The 17,851-nt window shown below is 43.8% G+C and overlaps 3 protein-coding genes across 5 annotated transcripts; all 3 read right to left on the reverse strand.

Moving 5' to 3' along the window:
* Positions 1 to 203: 203 nt before the first annotated feature.
* Positions 204 to 2,520, reverse strand: LOC103979125 (patellin-3). Its single transcript, XM_009395169.3, has 4 exons — positions 1,154 to 2,520; positions 930 to 1,054; positions 716 to 857; positions 204 to 649 (listed from the first exon to the last, which is right to left on the reverse strand). Exons 1-4 carry the CDS (start codon positions 2,420 to 2,422, stop codon positions 398 to 400), a joined length of 1,788 nt encoding a protein of 595 aa, XP_009393444.2. The 5' UTR covers positions 2,423 to 2,520; the 3' UTR covers positions 204 to 397.
* Positions 2,521 to 5,877: 3,357 nt separating this feature from the next.
* Positions 5,878 to 9,680, reverse strand: LOC103979124 (uncharacterized). Of its 3 annotated transcripts, XM_065136284.1 has the most exons (4): positions 9,464 to 9,680; positions 8,963 to 9,099; positions 8,439 to 8,726; positions 5,878 to 6,548 (listed from the first exon to the last, which is right to left on the reverse strand). In XM_065136284.1, exons 2-4 carry the CDS (start codon positions 9,088 to 9,090, stop codon positions 6,020 to 6,022), a joined length of 945 nt encoding a protein of 314 aa, XP_064992356.1. In that variant the 5' UTR covers positions 9,091 to 9,099; positions 9,464 to 9,680; the 3' UTR covers positions 5,878 to 6,019. The 3 variants fall into 3 exon arrangements, with proteins under 3 accessions (XP_064992356.1, XP_018678565.2, XP_009393443.2); XM_018823020.2 differs by lacking the exon at positions 8,963 to 9,099 and having other exon boundaries at positions 9,464 to 9,679; XM_009395168.3 differs by lacking the exon at positions 8,963 to 9,099 and having other exon boundaries at positions 8,439 to 8,737; positions 9,464 to 9,675.
* A 789-nt stretch (positions 9,681 to 10,469) lies between these two features.
* On the reverse strand, positions 10,470 to 14,056 carry LOC135629112 (FT-interacting protein 3-like). The gene has a single exon (XM_065136290.1). It carries the CDS (start codon positions 13,999 to 14,001, stop codon positions 10,876 to 10,878), a length of 3,126 nt encoding a protein of 1,041 aa, XP_064992362.1. The 5' UTR covers positions 14,002 to 14,056; the 3' UTR covers positions 10,470 to 10,875.
* Positions 14,057 to 17,851: the final 3,795 nt, after the last annotated feature.

Raw genomic sequence — 17,851 nt, forward strand, 5'->3', positions numbered from 1 at the left:
ACACAGTCTTTCTCCTTGTCCCCATCACAAAGTGGCACCTTCTCTTTGACAGGAACAAGGAGGCCAATCCCTCTTGTTTTTGTTTGTTCCTGCTGTTCTGTGAACTGGAAATGGCAAGCCAGTGTGGAAGACCAAATGGCAGCTAGCAGACCAGAAATATTTGTAGAACTTGTCAGGATCACACCGGCAGATGAGACACAATGTATCAATCAAAAGACAAGTTCAGCATTTAGGATGTAAGTTTGGTGTTTAAAGGTTGATGATGAGCAGCAATAACCCCTCTTCCAGTTTTTGGGCTCAAGAACTAATGTCTCATGAACTGTCTTAGAAACCAACACAGCCAAGCTTATGTGATCAAACAAAACCAGCACATACAAACCAATTAAGCAGCAGCTCTTTAGGTGGAGCTCTTCACCTTGTATCTGTAAAGGAGCTTCTTCTTCTTGGATGTCAGGTTTCCGATGTCGAGGACGACCTTACCGGGCTCACTGATCTTGAAAGAGCTTCTGATTACTGGCTCGTCGTCGGCGACCAACTTCCTAGTCTTCTGCACGATGACCGTGTATCCGTTCTCCGCGTTCGGCCTGAACTCAGCACCATAGCCCACCTCCCATCCCAGAACTCGGAGTTCCCAGACAAGAAGGCATGTCTGCCAAATTGCATACGAGGTGTTATCTCAATCAATCATATGATCCTAAAGAGAGCATAAATCTACCTCAGTAGCCGGTATCTCTATGGATTCCTTGGATGAAGGCCCAATGGTGACATCGACAACAGCCTCAGCCGAGGTGAAATCGGGGTCATTGTCTCTGCTGAGGCCTCCAAATGCAACTGGGACCTGCTCAGGTGCTATGTATCTGCACCAACAACATGAACAATCAAGAGAAGCTCACACCCTACAGGGTCTGAGACATTCTTTATTGACAGACTTGAAGAGTGTCTCAGCTGATTTGGATGGCCCGGCGAAGACGAACTTGCTCGTGGTCCTCTGTGTGAAGAACGGGCTCATCATTCTACTGACAGCCAAGTACCACCATGGAACATTGATGAACACCTGACAATTCGGCACCCATACATTCGATTCACAAGCAGATATGCTCGACATAACAGAGGGTATGATAAAGATGTGATTTTTATGCTAATATGGAGTTACCTTCTTGGCGATGAACTCAGGATAGTTGTCCTGGAGCAGGGTGACGGCCTGCTTCGTGACCTGCCGATGCTTCCCGAGGCGGGGCGAGTTCTTGAGATCAGTCACCTGGACCATGGAGGAGATCCCACCGGGAGTGAAGTCCAAGCGCTCCCTAATGCCCTTCTCCAGGTACTGGATCCTCCATTTGAGGAACCTTTGCCTCTTCTCCGCGTCGCCGAAGACCTTCTCGTAGAGCTGCTTATCGTGGAACTCGCCGTAGATGTTGTAGCACACGGGGTGGCGCTCCTTGTCGACGCCGTGCGTGTAAACCACCTTGTCCAGTTCCGGCAGGCCGAGGTCCTCCTCGAGGAGCGCCTCGATGCCGAACTGCTTCCTCCAGATGACGGCGTCCTTGAGCATGGCCAGGGCGTCCTTCACCTTGAAGTCACGGGCGCGGAGGAACTTGAGAAGGACGGTGTCGCTCTTCTCGTCACCGACGAGAGGGACGCCCCAGATGAACACCTCCTCTGGATGCGCCACTGGAGCTGTGGCAAGGGCCTCAGCGGATGGCTCCTTCGCTGCCTCCTCTACTGCAGGAGGGCCCTCCTCGGCGGCCGGAGGCAGACCAGAAACGGGAACAACAGTTTCCTCGATGGCTTCCACCGCCTTAGCGCCGTCCTCATCCCCCGCAGAGGCTGGCGGAGGGGGAGGCAAAGCTTCCTCCTTTACCGGTGCAGCGGGCTCCTCTACCACCTCCGGAGCGGGTTCGGGCAGCTTGGGAGGTTCTTCAGACAGCGTCTTCGGTTCGTCGGCAGAACCAGCGGTGACAACTTCCGCGGGCTTGCCTTGCTTCTCATCCTTCTCGACCGGGCGCTGCACATCCGCCGGGGCGGCGGGAGCGGGGGCAGGCGGAGGCGGGCTGAACTCGTTATTGGCAAGAGCAGCCTGCACGAGCTGCTTAAGCTCGTCAAGGGCCTTCTTTTGGCGGTCCACGAGGTCGGAAACAACGTTGCTCTCCTCCTTGAAAGAGGCGGACTGCGGCACAGTGCTCTCCTCCTTGAAAGAGGCGGACTGCGGCACGGTGGTGGCGGCGGCGGCGGCGTCAGCGGGCGGCGCAACCTCCTCGGCCTCTGTCTTCTTCTCTTCAGTCTCCACCTTCTTTGGTTCCGCCGTTGCGGGCGGCGCAACCTCGTCGGTCTCTGTCTTCTTCTCTTCAGCCCCCGCCTTCTTTAGCTCCTCCGTCGCGGTCGGCTCAGCTTCGGTGGCCATGGGCTGGGTTTCTTCGGTCATTGGGATCCAAAGGAACAATATCTACGTGTGTATATATGTACACAGAGAGAAGAAGAAGAAGAACAAGAAAAAGGAAGAGCAAAGATGGAGAGAGAGGAGGAAGAGAATATATAGCAAGGATCGAGAGGGAGAAGAAAGAGATGTCGAAAGAGGAAGAGCTACAGCACACTGTAAAGGCTGAGGAGGCAGTTCAACGCTACACCTGTCCGTGGGGTCCATCTTAACATGAAAATTATCTTAGAAACATATACATAATTCCTCATGATATTGGCATCATCCAAGTAATTAAGTCTTATCAACATTTATTTCATCAAATGAAATATAATTGCTTAATCAAATAATTTAATACCATGCAATAGACTAGAGAAAAAAAAAACATTGGATTAATTTTTTTTAGTTTACTGGTATAAGTAGATTAGTTATATTAACATCCATATTATCTCTATTATTACTAAAGTAAAATATTTAAATTTATTTACTTTAATATTATCAATTTTATTAACAAAACAAAAAAACAAAGGACAAAAATAAAATTTTGATGGATAGTGTCGATGGTGACTGACGATGACATCGATGGGGGTCGCGAATGACTATTGCAGATGAGGAGAGCGATGACGAAAGGTGAGAGCCACTCTACAGCTACGTTGGCGTCAATGCAATTGTTAAGCAACAAAAGGGTCGCTCGGTATCCATATCAATACTGACAGAGATGCAGCTTAGCAACTACGTTGGCATCGACATAGATGCAAAGTGATCCTCACCTTTCACTGTCTCTCTCCTTATTCACGATAGTCACTCATGATCTCCAATGGCATAACCATCTACGGTCAAAACGTTAAAATTATTTTTTTATCCTTTATTTTCATGTTTCTATTAGTAAAATCGATGTTATTGGAATAAATGAACTTAGATATTTCAAAGTTATAAAGTATAGGGACCGAGATAATAAAATTAACTAACTATATATGATAATATATAATTAGCCCACAAATATATAATTAGCACACTAGTAAGTTTGTCGGTCTTCATAGTAGGGGTGTAATTGGGTCGGATCCATTTCTGTATACGGATTTGATTCGGGTAACTGAACTTCAATTCACACATGTGATCAATCCATGCATGCCATATTGGTTAGGTAAGTGGTTTATTAGATCCTCGTCTTATAGTGAGTTCGACCTTATATATATATATATATATATATATATATACACACCAGCACATGCCAAGACAATAGGAGCAGACGAGCCTGTCTCGTGGACATGTGACTATCGCCGTGAAGAGGCGAGGCGAGGCAGGCGACAGTCGACCAACGTTTCCATTGAGGCCAAGTGAAACGGGTCGGATCTTTTTCGGATCTCATCCATTTGAGATATTCACTAATTAGGTTTAAAACGAGCACGATTATTTTCTAAACGGGGATTGAAATCAAATATAATATGTAAATAGCAAATATTTTCTAATTCACTTAAGCCGGATTGATATATTCGTTTATCGAATGTATGAGATAGAAGAATAGATTTTTTATGTCCTTTATTAGTCTCAATTCGAAAATGAATGAATTGAAATCAATAATAGATTATGACAAATATTTGATAGAAATTAGATTGGGATACCTCAGCTCCATTCAATGTGTATGTTCGTCTTTGGGCACCAACTAATTTAGAGTTTAATGCCCTCCAGAAACAGAATGCAAATTATTGAACTGTACATGGGATTGTAGCTCTAAAGAGGACTAGCAATCATTAAATGTTGCACTAAATAGGTAAAGATTTGGATTAAGATAATGATGGTGATATAAAACTAATGCTTTCAAGCAATCTCCAGCTATCTATGATGAAATTATGCTGGAATCCAACACAATATTCTCATAGTCTTCTCCAGCTGTCTTTTACATCCTTTATAAGGCATCCTATGAGCATTCTAGAGAGAGAAACTCCCACAACAACAGATGTGACACCCACAAAAGTTCTTTAAGTATCTATATAACCTGTATCTATCATTATCTTTCCATCCATTGAGTGACTAAGAGGTTGGAGATAGCTGCCCTGAAGAAAAAGTTGAAGCTGGTGGTGGAAGTTGCAAAGCTGGCAGTGGCCTCTAAGGTCATGATACTTTTGAGATACTGATTCTTTTGGTGACTTCAATGACAGCATGCATCATATAAGAGGAGCAATCCAGTTGTTCCATTTGTTGAAGTAGTCTTGAGTTTTGATAAGAGCTGTGCTGAAGCAACTCAATTTTACCAAGCCAAATGCTTCATAGAAGTCTCAATCTAGAAGAACACCATGCTCCCTTCTCCACTTGCAGAATTGAATCAATTTGTCTGCAGTCACGAAACATTCACCAGTTTCTGTAAGAAAATCTCAGTATTAACAAAAGTCATTTGTATGGTTATTGTTTCACTTGTTGTAGAAGAAGCTGGGATTGAGATAAAGATCTGTGATGAAGCAATCCATTTTACCAATTCAAATGCTTTATATATGTCTAAATTTAGAAGAACACCATGCTCCCTTCTGCATTTGCAGAATTGAATCAGGTTGGCATTAGTCATGAAACATTCACCAATTCCTGTAAGAAAATCTCAATAGTAGCATCAGCTATTTGTATGGTAATTGTTTCACTTGTTGCAGAAGAATTCTGGGATTGTGATAAGATCTGTGATGAAGAAACCCATTTTACCAATTCAAATGCTTTATATAATTATAAATTTAGAAGAACACCATGCTCCCTTCTCCATTTGCAGAACTGAATCAGGTTGTCTGTAGTCATGAAACATTCACCAATTCCTGTGAGAAAACTTCAACAGTAACACCAGTCATTTGTATGGTCACGTAAGGATTTGGATTTCTTCGAACTTCTTCATGTATGAGATGGAGTAATTGGTTAGACTACCACTGTAAAAGAAGGGAAAGACTAAACGCTATATGAACAATGATGGAAAGAAGAGATAACTTGTTATACTATAACCAGTTATCTCTCTCTTACTGTACTGGAGCAATCTTACTGAAATCTAAGCCTCTTTGTCAGAAGTATCAAAACCTGCAAAATCCAATGGAAATGAATCATTATAGTCTGGCAAGAGAATAAGAAACAAAGTTCTTACCCTGCTTTAAAATCTCTACATAATTGAAGAATGTCATCTGAGCATCATCAGCTACCAAGATTGGAAGAGAAAGGAGAGAGCATTGCTAAAGAATGGCAATAATTGTACAGCATCTGAGAAGTTCTGTGCCGAACATGTTAGTAGTGGCAGGGGAGTACACATTATCCCAAAAACACAATGTATGATACACAGACAAAAACATAAAAGCAAAAAACTATATGTAGGTTTTTTTGGCCAAAAATATACAAAAGCTTATAATATCTGCTTATCTATCTCTTTCCACCTTCCATTGGACTTTGTGCTCGTTCAATCATACTCTATATTGCAGTTCTAAACAATTTAGCCTTCGAGCTAATGCTAACAGTCAATCTTCCAAGAGATCATTCAACAGTCACAAATTACCAATATATACTTGAATTCGAATCAAACATGAAATACAAGAGAACTAGCAGCTTGTTGTACAGAAAACCAATTTCCCGCTAGTGATACATAATCTAGTTCTTGCTTATGAGCAAATTATCATGCAACCAATTCCTCATGATGGCAAATGCATCCTCTGCAGCTTGATCATCTTCCTCAGATTCTGGTTGATGAGCAAACCCATGACCTCTCCCATGATAGATTACAACCCTTGAACTTTGAATATTCTTCTCGATCTGATGCAAGGTGTTGACAGGACAAAAGGGGTCATTATCCCCACAAATAAACAAGACTGGAACATTGATGTTGCTCCCTTTGGAGGGGTCTATGTTAGCTCCATAGAAGCAGATACCAGTGCCAAAATATGCCTGCTCATCACGAGCCAAGGCCTTAATTAAATGTCCACCACCAAAGCAGAAGCCAATTATGCCAAGCTTTTTTGATATTCCAGCTGCCGTGAATTCATCGATCATCCACTTTGCACATGTGTCAATGTCTCTGGCCACCCTTTCTGGTAATTGTTCAGATAACCAATGCTCATATCTGTCAACTGTCCAGCCTTTCTTACATGGATTCCCACGAAACAAGTCAGGGACCAGAACACTGAAAGCATATTGTGCAAAAATTATTTAAAGCCATGCATTGTCAGGAATGAGAATGACATGAAGAGCAGCTAAAAAAGATGGCATTGGTACATGTTTTACAAAAATTGCTGAAGTAATTCGAGCTTTGTATTTCCAACATCATGCATGAATGCTTGGCCTAGGAGAATTTGGCAAAGACTCTGAAATTCATATGCAAGGCATAAGCCATATGGCCAATGGTTGAAAAGTCTTCACTATATATCTATTTTGATGTTGACTCATAACCTAAGTGCCTTAAACTTTTGGGTTGACATTGAGAATATATGCATATATATGCCCCTTGCTAGCTAGTCGTTTGGGCTTGGATCTCTCCCTAACAGGTGATGCCAGAGCCAAGAACCAGTCTCATTTGGCTACATGTGGCATAAGCTAAGGATTAGTCCCATGTGGTGGCTAATGTGGCATAAGCTAGGAAGAAGCTATGTGTAAGTCTCATATGAAAAAGGTTTCACATGTACGGGAGAGACAAAACACTCATACATGAGGTGGAAGATTTTGAAAATTTTTGTGCAAGGCATAATGACAAGACTCAGGTTAAGTTATATGTGATTGATAAGTCGGACTAATATATTGGTCTTGAGTCGCAACTAAGAATTAATTTGGCATTTGCAGTGAACTTAATTTTCAAAATAATGGACATAAGAGTGAATATAGCACTGGTTTCAAGCATTGCATAAAACAGGGTAATAACAGGAAGTTGACAACCTAGTTATTAGAAAATGAGTTGCGTCCAGGTCTGATCTCATAAGTGGGACTGAACTCTATGTTTTGATAGTATGATTAATTTTGTCTGAAATATTGATGATGAATTCTAATAAGAACTTTTGCATAAAACATGTGGTAAACAAGACAGCCAAACAAGTACATTAAATTACAAATAGCTAACAAATAAGATGACTTTCTTAAGCATTCACAAACTTTAAGCCATTGATCAGCTAAGTCCTACTAACAACTAGAAGGAAACAATGAAAAAGCAATTTGAATGCTCTTAATATAACTAAAAATATTGTCTTGCATAGAGTTCAACAGAGAAGATCCATGTAACCAAACCAAAATAGTTAGGAAATTATGGCTAGACTTAGGCATGAGTTAAAATAAGTGCTTAATGCTTAAATAAGTAGAGCCTGCTCCGATCTAGTTTTTAGTAGGACTCAATTGATATGACTTTGGGTAGATTAAATCACCAAACTTTAACTGCTATGCTTGATACACTGCATGATCTGATGATTCAGAGGATAAGAAAGACAACTTCTTCTCTATAATCTTAACAATGGCAGAAATTTCTAACAAACCTCATCATAATCTTCTATGAATTTCACCCAATATATTCTTTTCTTGTCCATGATAATTTCGAAGAAGGAGATAAGGAATTTTGGCAAATCATGTAAACTTAGTAAATGATAGGATAGGACTCATCTGTTCCTGGTTCAGAAGTATCTTGGAAAGATTATGCTGCATTTCACTGATTGTAAGAGCTTGGGGCATGTGGGTAATATAACTTATGTTTTGGTATTTCAATATTTATGGGAGATGTTTGGCAGATTATATCAAACTCCAATTAGGTTGATATTTGGTGATTAATAAAACAACTTTTCTCAGGATAATGTCATTGTAAAGTACTTATTGATTAGCTTTACTCTTAGTCTTCTTGCTGCCTCTAGTCGGATACCATTTTAGAGAAGGGGGCACAATATGCTCTATGCCAGTATAGTGACAACCATGACGCAGCTAAAACGGCACATTAACATTTAGAAGCACCAAAATGCACTGATGAGAATGCGAAAGAAAAAAAAAAAAAGACAGTTGATATATGAAATATGAAGCATTAAGTTATAAATCGGAGACATACTTGAAACCATGGCAAGCCACTTGATAGGCAAAGTCCCTTGTAGGTGGATATTCAAAACCACATACATCGGACAAAAGCAGCACGCCTGTTCCATTGTTATTCTTGACTGCCTTCAATAAGTATGCAGAAATACTGTCCTGATCCTCCCCTATAACAAGATCAACTCCACTGACGAGTTCACATGTTTCATCAGCAAGATCATCCTCCAATTTCACTTGGCTGCACAACACCTTCCCAGTTGCATTTCGTCTAATATGCATGCCTCTACGACGATACAAGTCACATCCTCTGGACCGAAACTGAAATGTTACAATCAGAAGATGGATACTAATATTTCCAGAATATTAAGTGCTACACAGAATATATCCAGATATCTTCCTGCTTAAACATCCCCAGTAGTGACATGAAAACATTAGAAACATAAGCAAACCAGATATTAAATGATAATTTCTGCAAGACACCATTTCACTTTGAAAATTAATTTTTCATGTCATTTTGTCAAGATTGCTACTGAAACCACATACAAGATACGAGTGCTGAACAAAGTGGGATTTCTTCCCATCAACACAAAGATTCCAAGGCTAGCACAAGAATTACTCTTCTTTGACCTACGTGCTCCAAATTTCAGCATTATGTTCCTTTCCTTGTTCATTCACAGAATCTGTAAATTACGCAGATAAAACCAAGCGCCAAAGAATTAACTATGGGACAGCAAAGAGCCAAGGGACAAAGCTTGAAGCATGCTCGCAAGCAAGACATACAAATAGGGTCACATATGTACCTCCAAAAAGAAAAAAACCTTTTACTGGAATCAACACAGACATAATAAAGATTGCCATGGCATTTCACAAAAGGACTAGACAGGACAGTAAGGACAAGGCAAGCTGCACGCCAAAGACGAATAAAGTTCCCAGCTTTGGAAGAAAAATCCGAACTTTACATGAAACAACGAGGCAATCAACACCAAACAGCAGGACACACAAGGAAAGCATCATTAAAGAATGGCGTCGCGGGGTTTGGCTTACAGAGGTGGGCAGGAGATCACCAAAGATAAGCGGCCGACGAAGAGCACGACGGAGCCGAGGTGGGACACCGGCGCTGGTTCGGCGTCGCCGGAGGGTGCATTCGGGAGGACGGAAGGGGAGAAGGACATCCATCCGCGTGCGGGGGAGTAAGGCCTTCGGGCTTCGGAGTGGATACAGCAGCAGGAAAGGAGGAATCTTTCGAAATAAGCCGAGAAATATGAGCCTCCAACACAGATATTTCTTCCCAACATAAGCCGCCAATTTTAGATATTTGATGATCTTCATGGGCTTTAGCATGATGATGGGCTAAGTGTTACATGGCAAGATCAGGGATTCAAAAAACTAGAACAGAAGGATTTCAATTCTGGTTCGAATCGTAAATATTTTTTAATTACAATTATTTAAAATATAAAATTTATAACTTTATATCTAAATTGTAACAAATAGATGTATAATTATAATGAGTATAATAATATTTTAAAAAATAATATAAAAATAAAATTATAAATTCTTAATCAAACTAAAACTACCTTTATGAAAATTTGAACCAAAGTTAGGTGGTTTTGTTAAAGGTTTTAGAAGAAATGTCTAGAAGGAATTTTTTCAAAAAAATTTACAAATTTTATTTTTAAATCAAATTAAATTAAATATAAAAAAATTATTAATAACAAACTTTAACTTTTTTTTGTTTTCGGTAGATAAAACACAAAAATCCTCATGGCAAGTGAAATCAATCAATTGCGCTGCTTTTACACTTCCATGATCTCTCCCATGACCTCTGTCATGCCTCCTGCCACTCTGCATTTGACAGCACCAAACCCTGTTGACGAACATGGCACATCAAGAACAACTTCGTCTTTGCAGAGGACCCCTCCTCCTGTGCTTGCTGCTGTCTTTTATTTCAGCATCCCTGAATGAACAGTAATGATAGGATGGCAAGAGAAGTGACATCCCAACCTGATGAAACATCAAGTTTCTCTCATTGTGTTGTTGATGAGATTGTATATTATGATCCAGCATGTGCATTAGGCATATAGAATTCCTGGAATGAGAAGGAACAGCCTTGTCTTGCTGAGAACATCTCAATATATACATAAAAAACGATATTGCTGCGGACTTATTAGAACAGAAGCCACATGGTTGCAGAAGAGAAGCTTCTTTCATCAACCACTCATGTGCTGGATTCTCATCCACTTTCCGATTCTTATTGCTGTGAACGTCCGGAGAAAGAGAAGGAAAAGGAAGGGTGGTAGGTGCCAAAAAGCTCCCTCAGATCCTTCTCACTGGAGGCGAAGAAAGTCGAACACCACAAAAGCATATGTCCCTGCATATTCTTCTCCTTTTCACCTGTCATTATGCGTAAGGAAACTTGCATGGATACCTTAATCACGCGAAGCTGAAGGCAGTTTATCTCAGAGGAGCATGTCGGACTTGGCGGGCAGCCGCCTGTAGAAATTGAAGGGCACGGACGGCATCTTTCGCCGGAACCGGGGGTGTCGAAGCAAGAACATGCCGATGAGCACCACCACCACCTGGAACGGGGTCACGTAGAGGAAGACGGCCACGATCAGTGAGAGTATGATGATGACGGCGGTCGCCCGAGGGTCTCTCCAGCTTAGGATGGCTTGGGCACGCTCCCCCTGCGTCGCGAGGTCCCCCACCACGGTCTGCACCCTGCCGGCGACGCTCCTTAGCCGGTCGTACCTCATCCTCACCATGTCTGCTGTTTTCGTTGACGGGAAGGTGTCGAATTCCTCGTCGAGCTCGTTGGGGTGCGCGGACTCCGCGTGGGATAGCTTCGTGTCCATGTGCGGCGGGTGGCGCGGCCGGAACCGGTAGTTCCAAACGCCGATCATGAACAGGTAGAGGAAGATGGTGGGCAGTATTAGCTCCGGGTAGCAGACGAGTATCAGGAACAAGACGTGGACGAGGATTGTTGTCACTGGGTTCTTCCAGTTCCGGATTCCATCGAACCATTTGCCGATGGCGCCAATGCCGGAGAGCAGCGACGTGATCCTGCGGAAGTTCGCTTTGCTCCTCCTCAGGCTCCACATGTGCAGGTCCACGTCGAGCATGTACTCCACCACCTCCCTCCGAAGGGGCGGCTCCGCGCGAGCAAGCCGGGTGGCCACGATCATCATGGCTTGGTGCCGAAGGTAGTCCATGTGAAGCACAGAGATGGGCTGCACGTAGTGCATCTTTGGGAGCAGCGGTTTGCCGTAGAGCGCCACCATGTTCACCCATGCTGTGCAGGTGAACCTCACCGCCAAATGCAGCTCACCGGTCTTCTTGAGGCCGGAGGGCTGGAGGACTAACAGGGGATAGAGATGGGTGTAGACGCGATCCGCCTCCAGTGTCGAGAGCCGGATACGAACTTTGCCGATCCTCTGGTCCTTGACGTCGTCCTTGCTGCCCACGACATGGCAATTGTCGAACACGGCGACGGTGATCACCGTGCAAGGATCGAACACCTCCCAGGTGTACTGCTCGTTCCATTGAGGTGTCAGGGTGTCGAGAAGAGTCCGCGTCCGCACCCATTTGGGCCCGTACTTTGCGACGCAGTAGGCGTCGGTGGTGCGGCCGTCCTTGGCCTTCATTGGAATCAGATTGCGAGCGCTGAGGATGCCCAGCTCCAAGATCCCTATGCTCGGCTTCCTGAGGTGCTTCGAAGCCGGCTGGAGATCGCTGCTGTAATGGGTGGATTCGTCGAGCACATGGTAGCCCATCTCGAGATAGAGACGGAGATGGATTTTGCTGGAGAACTTGTCCTTCTTCTCTCCGCCGCCGGCCTCTTCCGCCGAGGCACTCGGCTTGGCTAGATTGTACCATCGAGATTCGACGACCTTGTAGTGGTCACTACGCGAGAAGGCGGTGGACACCGGCAAGACAAGCCGTCCGATGGGCTCGTCCTTGTTGGCGGCCACACGGTCCTCGACAGTGAGCACGAGGGGCTCGTCGAAGGGATCCGACGCCACGAACATGAGCTCCTCGCCCCAAGTCGGGTTGGCCGAGCCGGCGGCGGTGCGCGTGCGTCGGAGCTGGTGGCCCAGCTGCACCTTGAGGGCAACGTTCGGCGGCCGGCTCTTGTCGGCGGGGACGAGGTCCTGAGCCTCGATGACCTGGACGCGGAGGTAGACGAGCTTGGGCGAGAAGTAGACCTTGGAGCGGGTGTTCGCGAGGGCGTCCTGCCCGCTGGCGGAGTGGGCGTCGGAATGCCAGGCGTCAGGGAAGGCTTCGTCCGCCTGCGTACCGATCCAGATAGCGAGCATGAGCTCCCCCTTGGGGATCTTGTCGCCCTTCTTGTCCTCCAGCCGGTACCACTGAGGGGCCAAAGGGCTGTCGGGAGGCACGCGGAGGGGCACCTCCGTCAGGTCGAAGACGAGGCGGCCGACGAAGTCGTCCTTGACCAGGTCCTTGTCCTTGACCACCACCTCGAGCTGACTGGACTGGATGCGGTCCTTGGAGAAGGCGAACACCTGCTGCCACACGGGGTTGGAGTTCTTCTCCAGGTGTTTGGTGGTGCCCTTGTAGTTGCCCAGTTTCACCTCGACGTAGGGGTCGAGGGAGCCGGTGAGGTCCATGGTCGGGAGGTCGCGGGCCTTGACCACGTTCACATACAGGTAGCGCATCTGCTCCACCAGGTCGTAGGTGGAGGCGATCTTATCGCCGCTGCGGTAACCCAGGCGGCCGGCCAGAGGCGGGGCCGTCTCCACGATGCCGAAATCGGGGCCCGGCCGGGCCAGCGGCATCGGCGGCCGGATGTGGACCACAGCCGCCGGAGGCGGCGGCTCGGCCCGCGCGTGGGCCACACTGGCCACAGCCACCGGCGGCGGCGGCTCCGCCCTCGTGTGGGCCACGCTGGCCACCGCCACGGGCGGCGGCGTCGCCCCGGCCGCCGCCTGGCTCATCTGGCTGACTGCTTCGCCGCCGCCATCGCCGGAGGCAGGGATAGAATAGAAGACCCGGGGCTCCTCCGGCGCCACCGACGCGGACGACTTCTTTTTCTTCTTCGGCTCCTTGGCGTCAACCGGGGCCGGTTCGCCGACGGAAGGAAAAGGGTCGATCGGAAGATCGACGGCGGGAGCGGGGGCAGTGTCGGCGGGGGTGGTGGAGGAGGGGAAGGCGTCGGGGAGGGCGTAGACGCGGAGGGCGATGTCGCCGCGGATGTGGGAGAAAAGGCCGCGCTTCTCGAGGGGGAAGCGCTGGGCGACGGCCTCAGCGGCGGAGGGGGCGACGGAGACACCAGAGAGGCGGACGCGGCCGAGGAAGTTGCGTTGGTTTCCGCCGCCGCCGCCAACGGACGAGGCCCTGCCGCGGTCGTGGTAGACGGAGACGTCGATGGTGCGGTGGGGGAGCTGCGAGGGGTCGGCGACGTTGAACACCAGCGTCTCGTTCCAGGCCGGGCTGAGGTCCTTCTGCTTGGTCTGGGTACGCTGCCGCTGCCCCTCGAACTCCACCTCCACGAACGCGCTCGCCGACCCGTGCCCGTCCTTGGGCATCAGGTCCGCCGCGTCCGCCACCTCCACCGCCACCTTCATCTCTCTCTCTCTCTCTCTCTCTCTCTCTCTCTCTCTTCTCGACTACAGAGAGCTCGCTCGGGAGTCGCAGAAGACGAGGGGGCGGAAAAGGGTGGTGTGGTGGAATTATGGTAGAGCGAAAGGAAAGACTGAGGGTGGGGGCCGCTCGTCGGTGCTGTCCATGTGGCTGCATGGTGGTGGGGTCGGGGATTTCTGCATAATGTTCTGTCGAAAAAAAGGCTGCTGATTCTGCAAGTTGTGTACTTTCACCGAACCCCCAAATTAAACAGAGAAGCCCACTTGCTCACCAGAAACTTCCATCTCCCAGCACAGCGGATGAGGGAGGAGTGCAGAAGAAGCGTATGTTGGAGCCATCATACTCCTCGTCGTCGGATTGTAAGGTCGAGACATCATATTAGATTCAAAGATCCGATCGAGTGTAGAAGTTTCCAGTGGAGTCATCCGAATTGGGATACCGACATGAAGAAGTTGCATATGCAAGAATCGATTTCCTCACGAGCAATGGCGTCTGAATGATTCCGAAATGAGAGGAACCATTAGGACTTTGTCATGGTTTGCTCCTCACTTTCGATTAGATTGGTATGCAACTTTTCCCAAATGGCTCCACTTGTCCATCTGAACTTTCTGCTAAAGATTCAAAGCTTTGGAGCGTTGATCGATTCTGTGCATCCCTAAAGCTCCAAGTAAAAAGGTTGGTGGTCTCTTTAATGCCTCTTTCTTTCTCCTTTGAATCCTCCATGAATCAATCATCCACTACCCAAAAGTATCATCCATCAGCAAAAGCATGTATGGCGATCTGCGCATCTGCACTTGTCGTCCTTGTTCTCAGGTGATGCCAGGACAAGCAGCACTTAGGTTAATTCCGACCATAGTTCTATGATTTCGAGCCGAATCGAAAACAACATTGAACGGTTCTATTCCGATTTATTTTTAAATTAATTAAAAATTAATAAAATAAGAAAAGACGATTCTAATTCGAAATCGGAATCGGTGGTTGTGAAACCTCAATCGAAATTGACAGCTTCATTTAGATTCAATTTCAAATTAGCTAAAAATATTTAAATTAAATAATAATAATAATAAATGATAATTCTAATTCTAATTCTAATTCTAAACCGCATGAGACCTCGATACCAATTTTCTATCCATCTGGTTTTGCTGCCACTGTTTACCAAACTGAAGCCGACGGTTTTTTGGAACCATCATGTAGTCTACCACAAGTCAAAAGCTTCTGCTCGCAGCACATAGAGAGAGAGAGAGAGAAAGAGAGGATTCATCGAGTGTTTGCCCACAGTTTGGAAGGGCGTAGAAGATGGTAACGTGATCGTCCACAACATGACTCGAGCAATTGTTTACGTGGGGATCACTTCCTCCATGATTTCAACGCCATGGAAGTCAGGACAAGACAACCACCATGATAATTTTAACAGTAGTATTTGATGGTTGGTATATCACATCTTAGAGAATTATCATAAAAATATTATTCTTATAATTATTAGTTAACAGGGAATATATAATTAGTCTGTCATCGTCTATCACGTAACCATCACATAAAAATCTACGAGAGAAAAAAATTTATAATCTATCACCCTCCAAAGGATAGTTCGAGATGATTAAGATATCTCCCCTACAGAATATTTATGGAAGTTCAAAAGATAGCTCGAGACGCCTTACGAAATCTTTATGAAAATATTTAATCTCTCCGATGTCAGATATAAAAATACATCCTCATCTCCAAATAGGAAGTACTGAAATCAAGAACATAGACTCATAGAAGTTGATTTCGAGATTAATTTAAGGATAAGAATGATCGAGAAGCTTCTCTCACATTTAGTCTTTATGCATGTAATATCTTGGAAGGAGACGCATTTCATTTCACCTCAGATGATTCTATACATATGGATTGGGGCCACGTCAAGCTGACAAGGATGTCAACAATATTTTTCTTTAATACTAATCATTTAAATTTTTTAAAATTTATAATTATATGGTTAAATAATATCATGTCATGAGTTTTAATTAAATAAAATGGATCCCCTCATCTAAATATTTAGAATTTATGATCACTTAATTAAATTTGTGAAAGAAAAGAATATGAGGAATAAGAAATAAAAAGAGAAGTTTTTGCACATTATCAGTCTCATTCGGAAATAATATTGCCGTCATCACTACGGATGCAAATGGGTAAAACCCTAAAAATAATAATCTTCCTCTCTCAATCATAGGATCATAGGTTTGGTTGGAGGAGATGTATCTCACATGCTTTGTTCCCCAAAAGTATATAGCTTCCTTTTACCTCATTTATCTCTATTAGGGTTGTTAAATATTATTTTGGTACAACATATTACTTAATCATGTACATATTGCCTAATCGAGCTTTTTAATTTAGTACATATTACCTAATCAAGAAGGAATGAAGAACAAGACAGATCCATACTAAAAATTAATAATTTATTACGTTGCTAATATTTTGTGTATCTCAAGACTTTTGATATTTCATATTCCAAGGTCAATACTATTTAATTAAATATTTTTTTCCTAAGCATGCTAATAGGGATATTAAGAGAAAATTTGTTTCTTCTGACTAGAGAGGGTCATTTACCTCTTAACTATTTGGACATCCTTATAATCGCTTGAGATAATAACATCATTTTGATTAATTTTATGCTTACTTATATTCTCCTTCATTAAATGTGATTTGAATACCAAGAGATATCTTGAATAGGATCACTCAATTATGAAGAATTTCTTATAGTATAACTCTGGTAGGATAAGGGATCTTCATTTAGTAGCTTGGGATAAGATAATTCTAGAGAGGTCTAGGTATTAAAGATTTATCATTGATGAGTTTGAATATTCTCTTTAGGGACAACCTTTGGATTCATGTGGTCAGGATTAAATATGATATTGTAAACCCTTGGAACATTCATAATAATGCAAATACTAGCTAGTGTTGAAAATTAGTTTTACATTATAAAATTTGTATTTCTATCTAGATGATCCGTAGATTACACATGTTTCATTAAACTATTTACTGACTTTAGATAATATTTTCGAAATTGATTCATCTCCATGGTAATGGGTTTTATTACAAATGGTGTTTTGGATGTTGATAGGCTTTGTGTGACTTTTGGGGAGGACTGACATCAAAATTTTATATTTCTCCCCTATATTTTATGATTATTTTTTTATTTTAAAAAATAAATTCTAATGAGAATGTTTCTACAAAATCAACTCTTCTCTTCTATCCTATGTGGCTTGATTAATAGGGGGGATTGGTGGCACTGCTTGTAGAAGCTACCCTTAGTATCTCTATGGGTTTATGATAGATTTGGAGGGCATGTAATGAAGCTCTCCATTGTAATTCTAATTTTTCTATTTTCAACATTTTGCACTTGATTGTGATTCTAATTCTTGACTTATGACAGAACCAAAGTTCCTGATGGCATGGCAGGAGAAAGGTCCCCAACAGAGGATCTTTTTGTATAAGGGTTAAATTGAACTATAATAATTTAAGGGGAGGGGATCATAAGGGAGGTGTTAGCTTTATTTTAAGTAACGAGAATATTGATTCAATTTTTGTTAGTTGCAAGTTCTTGGAAAATAGGGATGTCTTGTACTACAAGGCTATGGCAATTCTAGTGACGCTTCAAGCAGGTTTGGCCAGGAGAGTTCTACAAATACATATGGAATCTGATTCATTGGCTCTCATTGATATTTTGAAGCTTAATTATCTCATTCTATAATCCATTAAAAATATTACTTTACATATTTGAATCTTACTGGATTTGCTTCCGTATATATAGGGTGGAAAATAAAACAGCCAACTAATTAGCTAGATATATTAGAA

This window comes from Musa acuminata, chromosome BXJ1-3 (genome assembly GCF_036884655.1).
Source record: "Musa acuminata AAA Group cultivar baxijiao chromosome BXJ1-3, Cavendish_Baxijiao_AAA, whole genome shotgun sequence".
Classification (NCBI taxonomy): Eukaryota; Viridiplantae; Streptophyta; class Magnoliopsida; order Zingiberales; family Musaceae; genus Musa; species Musa acuminata.

Coding starts and splice junctions, on each gene's coding strand:
- LOC103979125 (XM_009395169.3), bottom strand. CDS start 2,422: ATGACCGAAGAAACCCAGCCCATGGCCACCGAAGCTGAGCCGACCGCG. Junction 1,055..1,153: donor CTGAGTTCATCGCCAAGAAG/GTAACTCCATAT, acceptor CCGAATTGTCAG/GTGTTCATCAATGTTCCATG. Junction 650..715: donor TAGAGATACCGGCTACTGAG/GTAGATTTATGC, acceptor GCAATTTGGCAG/ACATGCCTTCTTGTCTGGGA.
- LOC135629112 (XM_065136290.1), bottom strand. CDS start 14,001: ATGAAGGTGGCGGTGGAGGTGGCGGACGCGGCGGACCTGATGCCCAAG.
- LOC103979124 (XM_009395168.3), bottom strand. CDS start 9,595: ATGGATGTCCTTCTCCCCTTCCGTCCTCCCGAATGCACCCTCCGGCGA. Junction 8,738..9,463: donor GTGATCTCCTGCCCACCTCT/GTAAGCCAAACC, acceptor GTAACATTTCAG/TTTCGGTCCAGAGGATGTGA. Junction 6,549..8,438: donor GTGGCTTGCCATGGTTTCAA/GTATGTCTCCGA, acceptor ATATGCTTTCAG/TGTTCTGGTCCCTGACTTGT.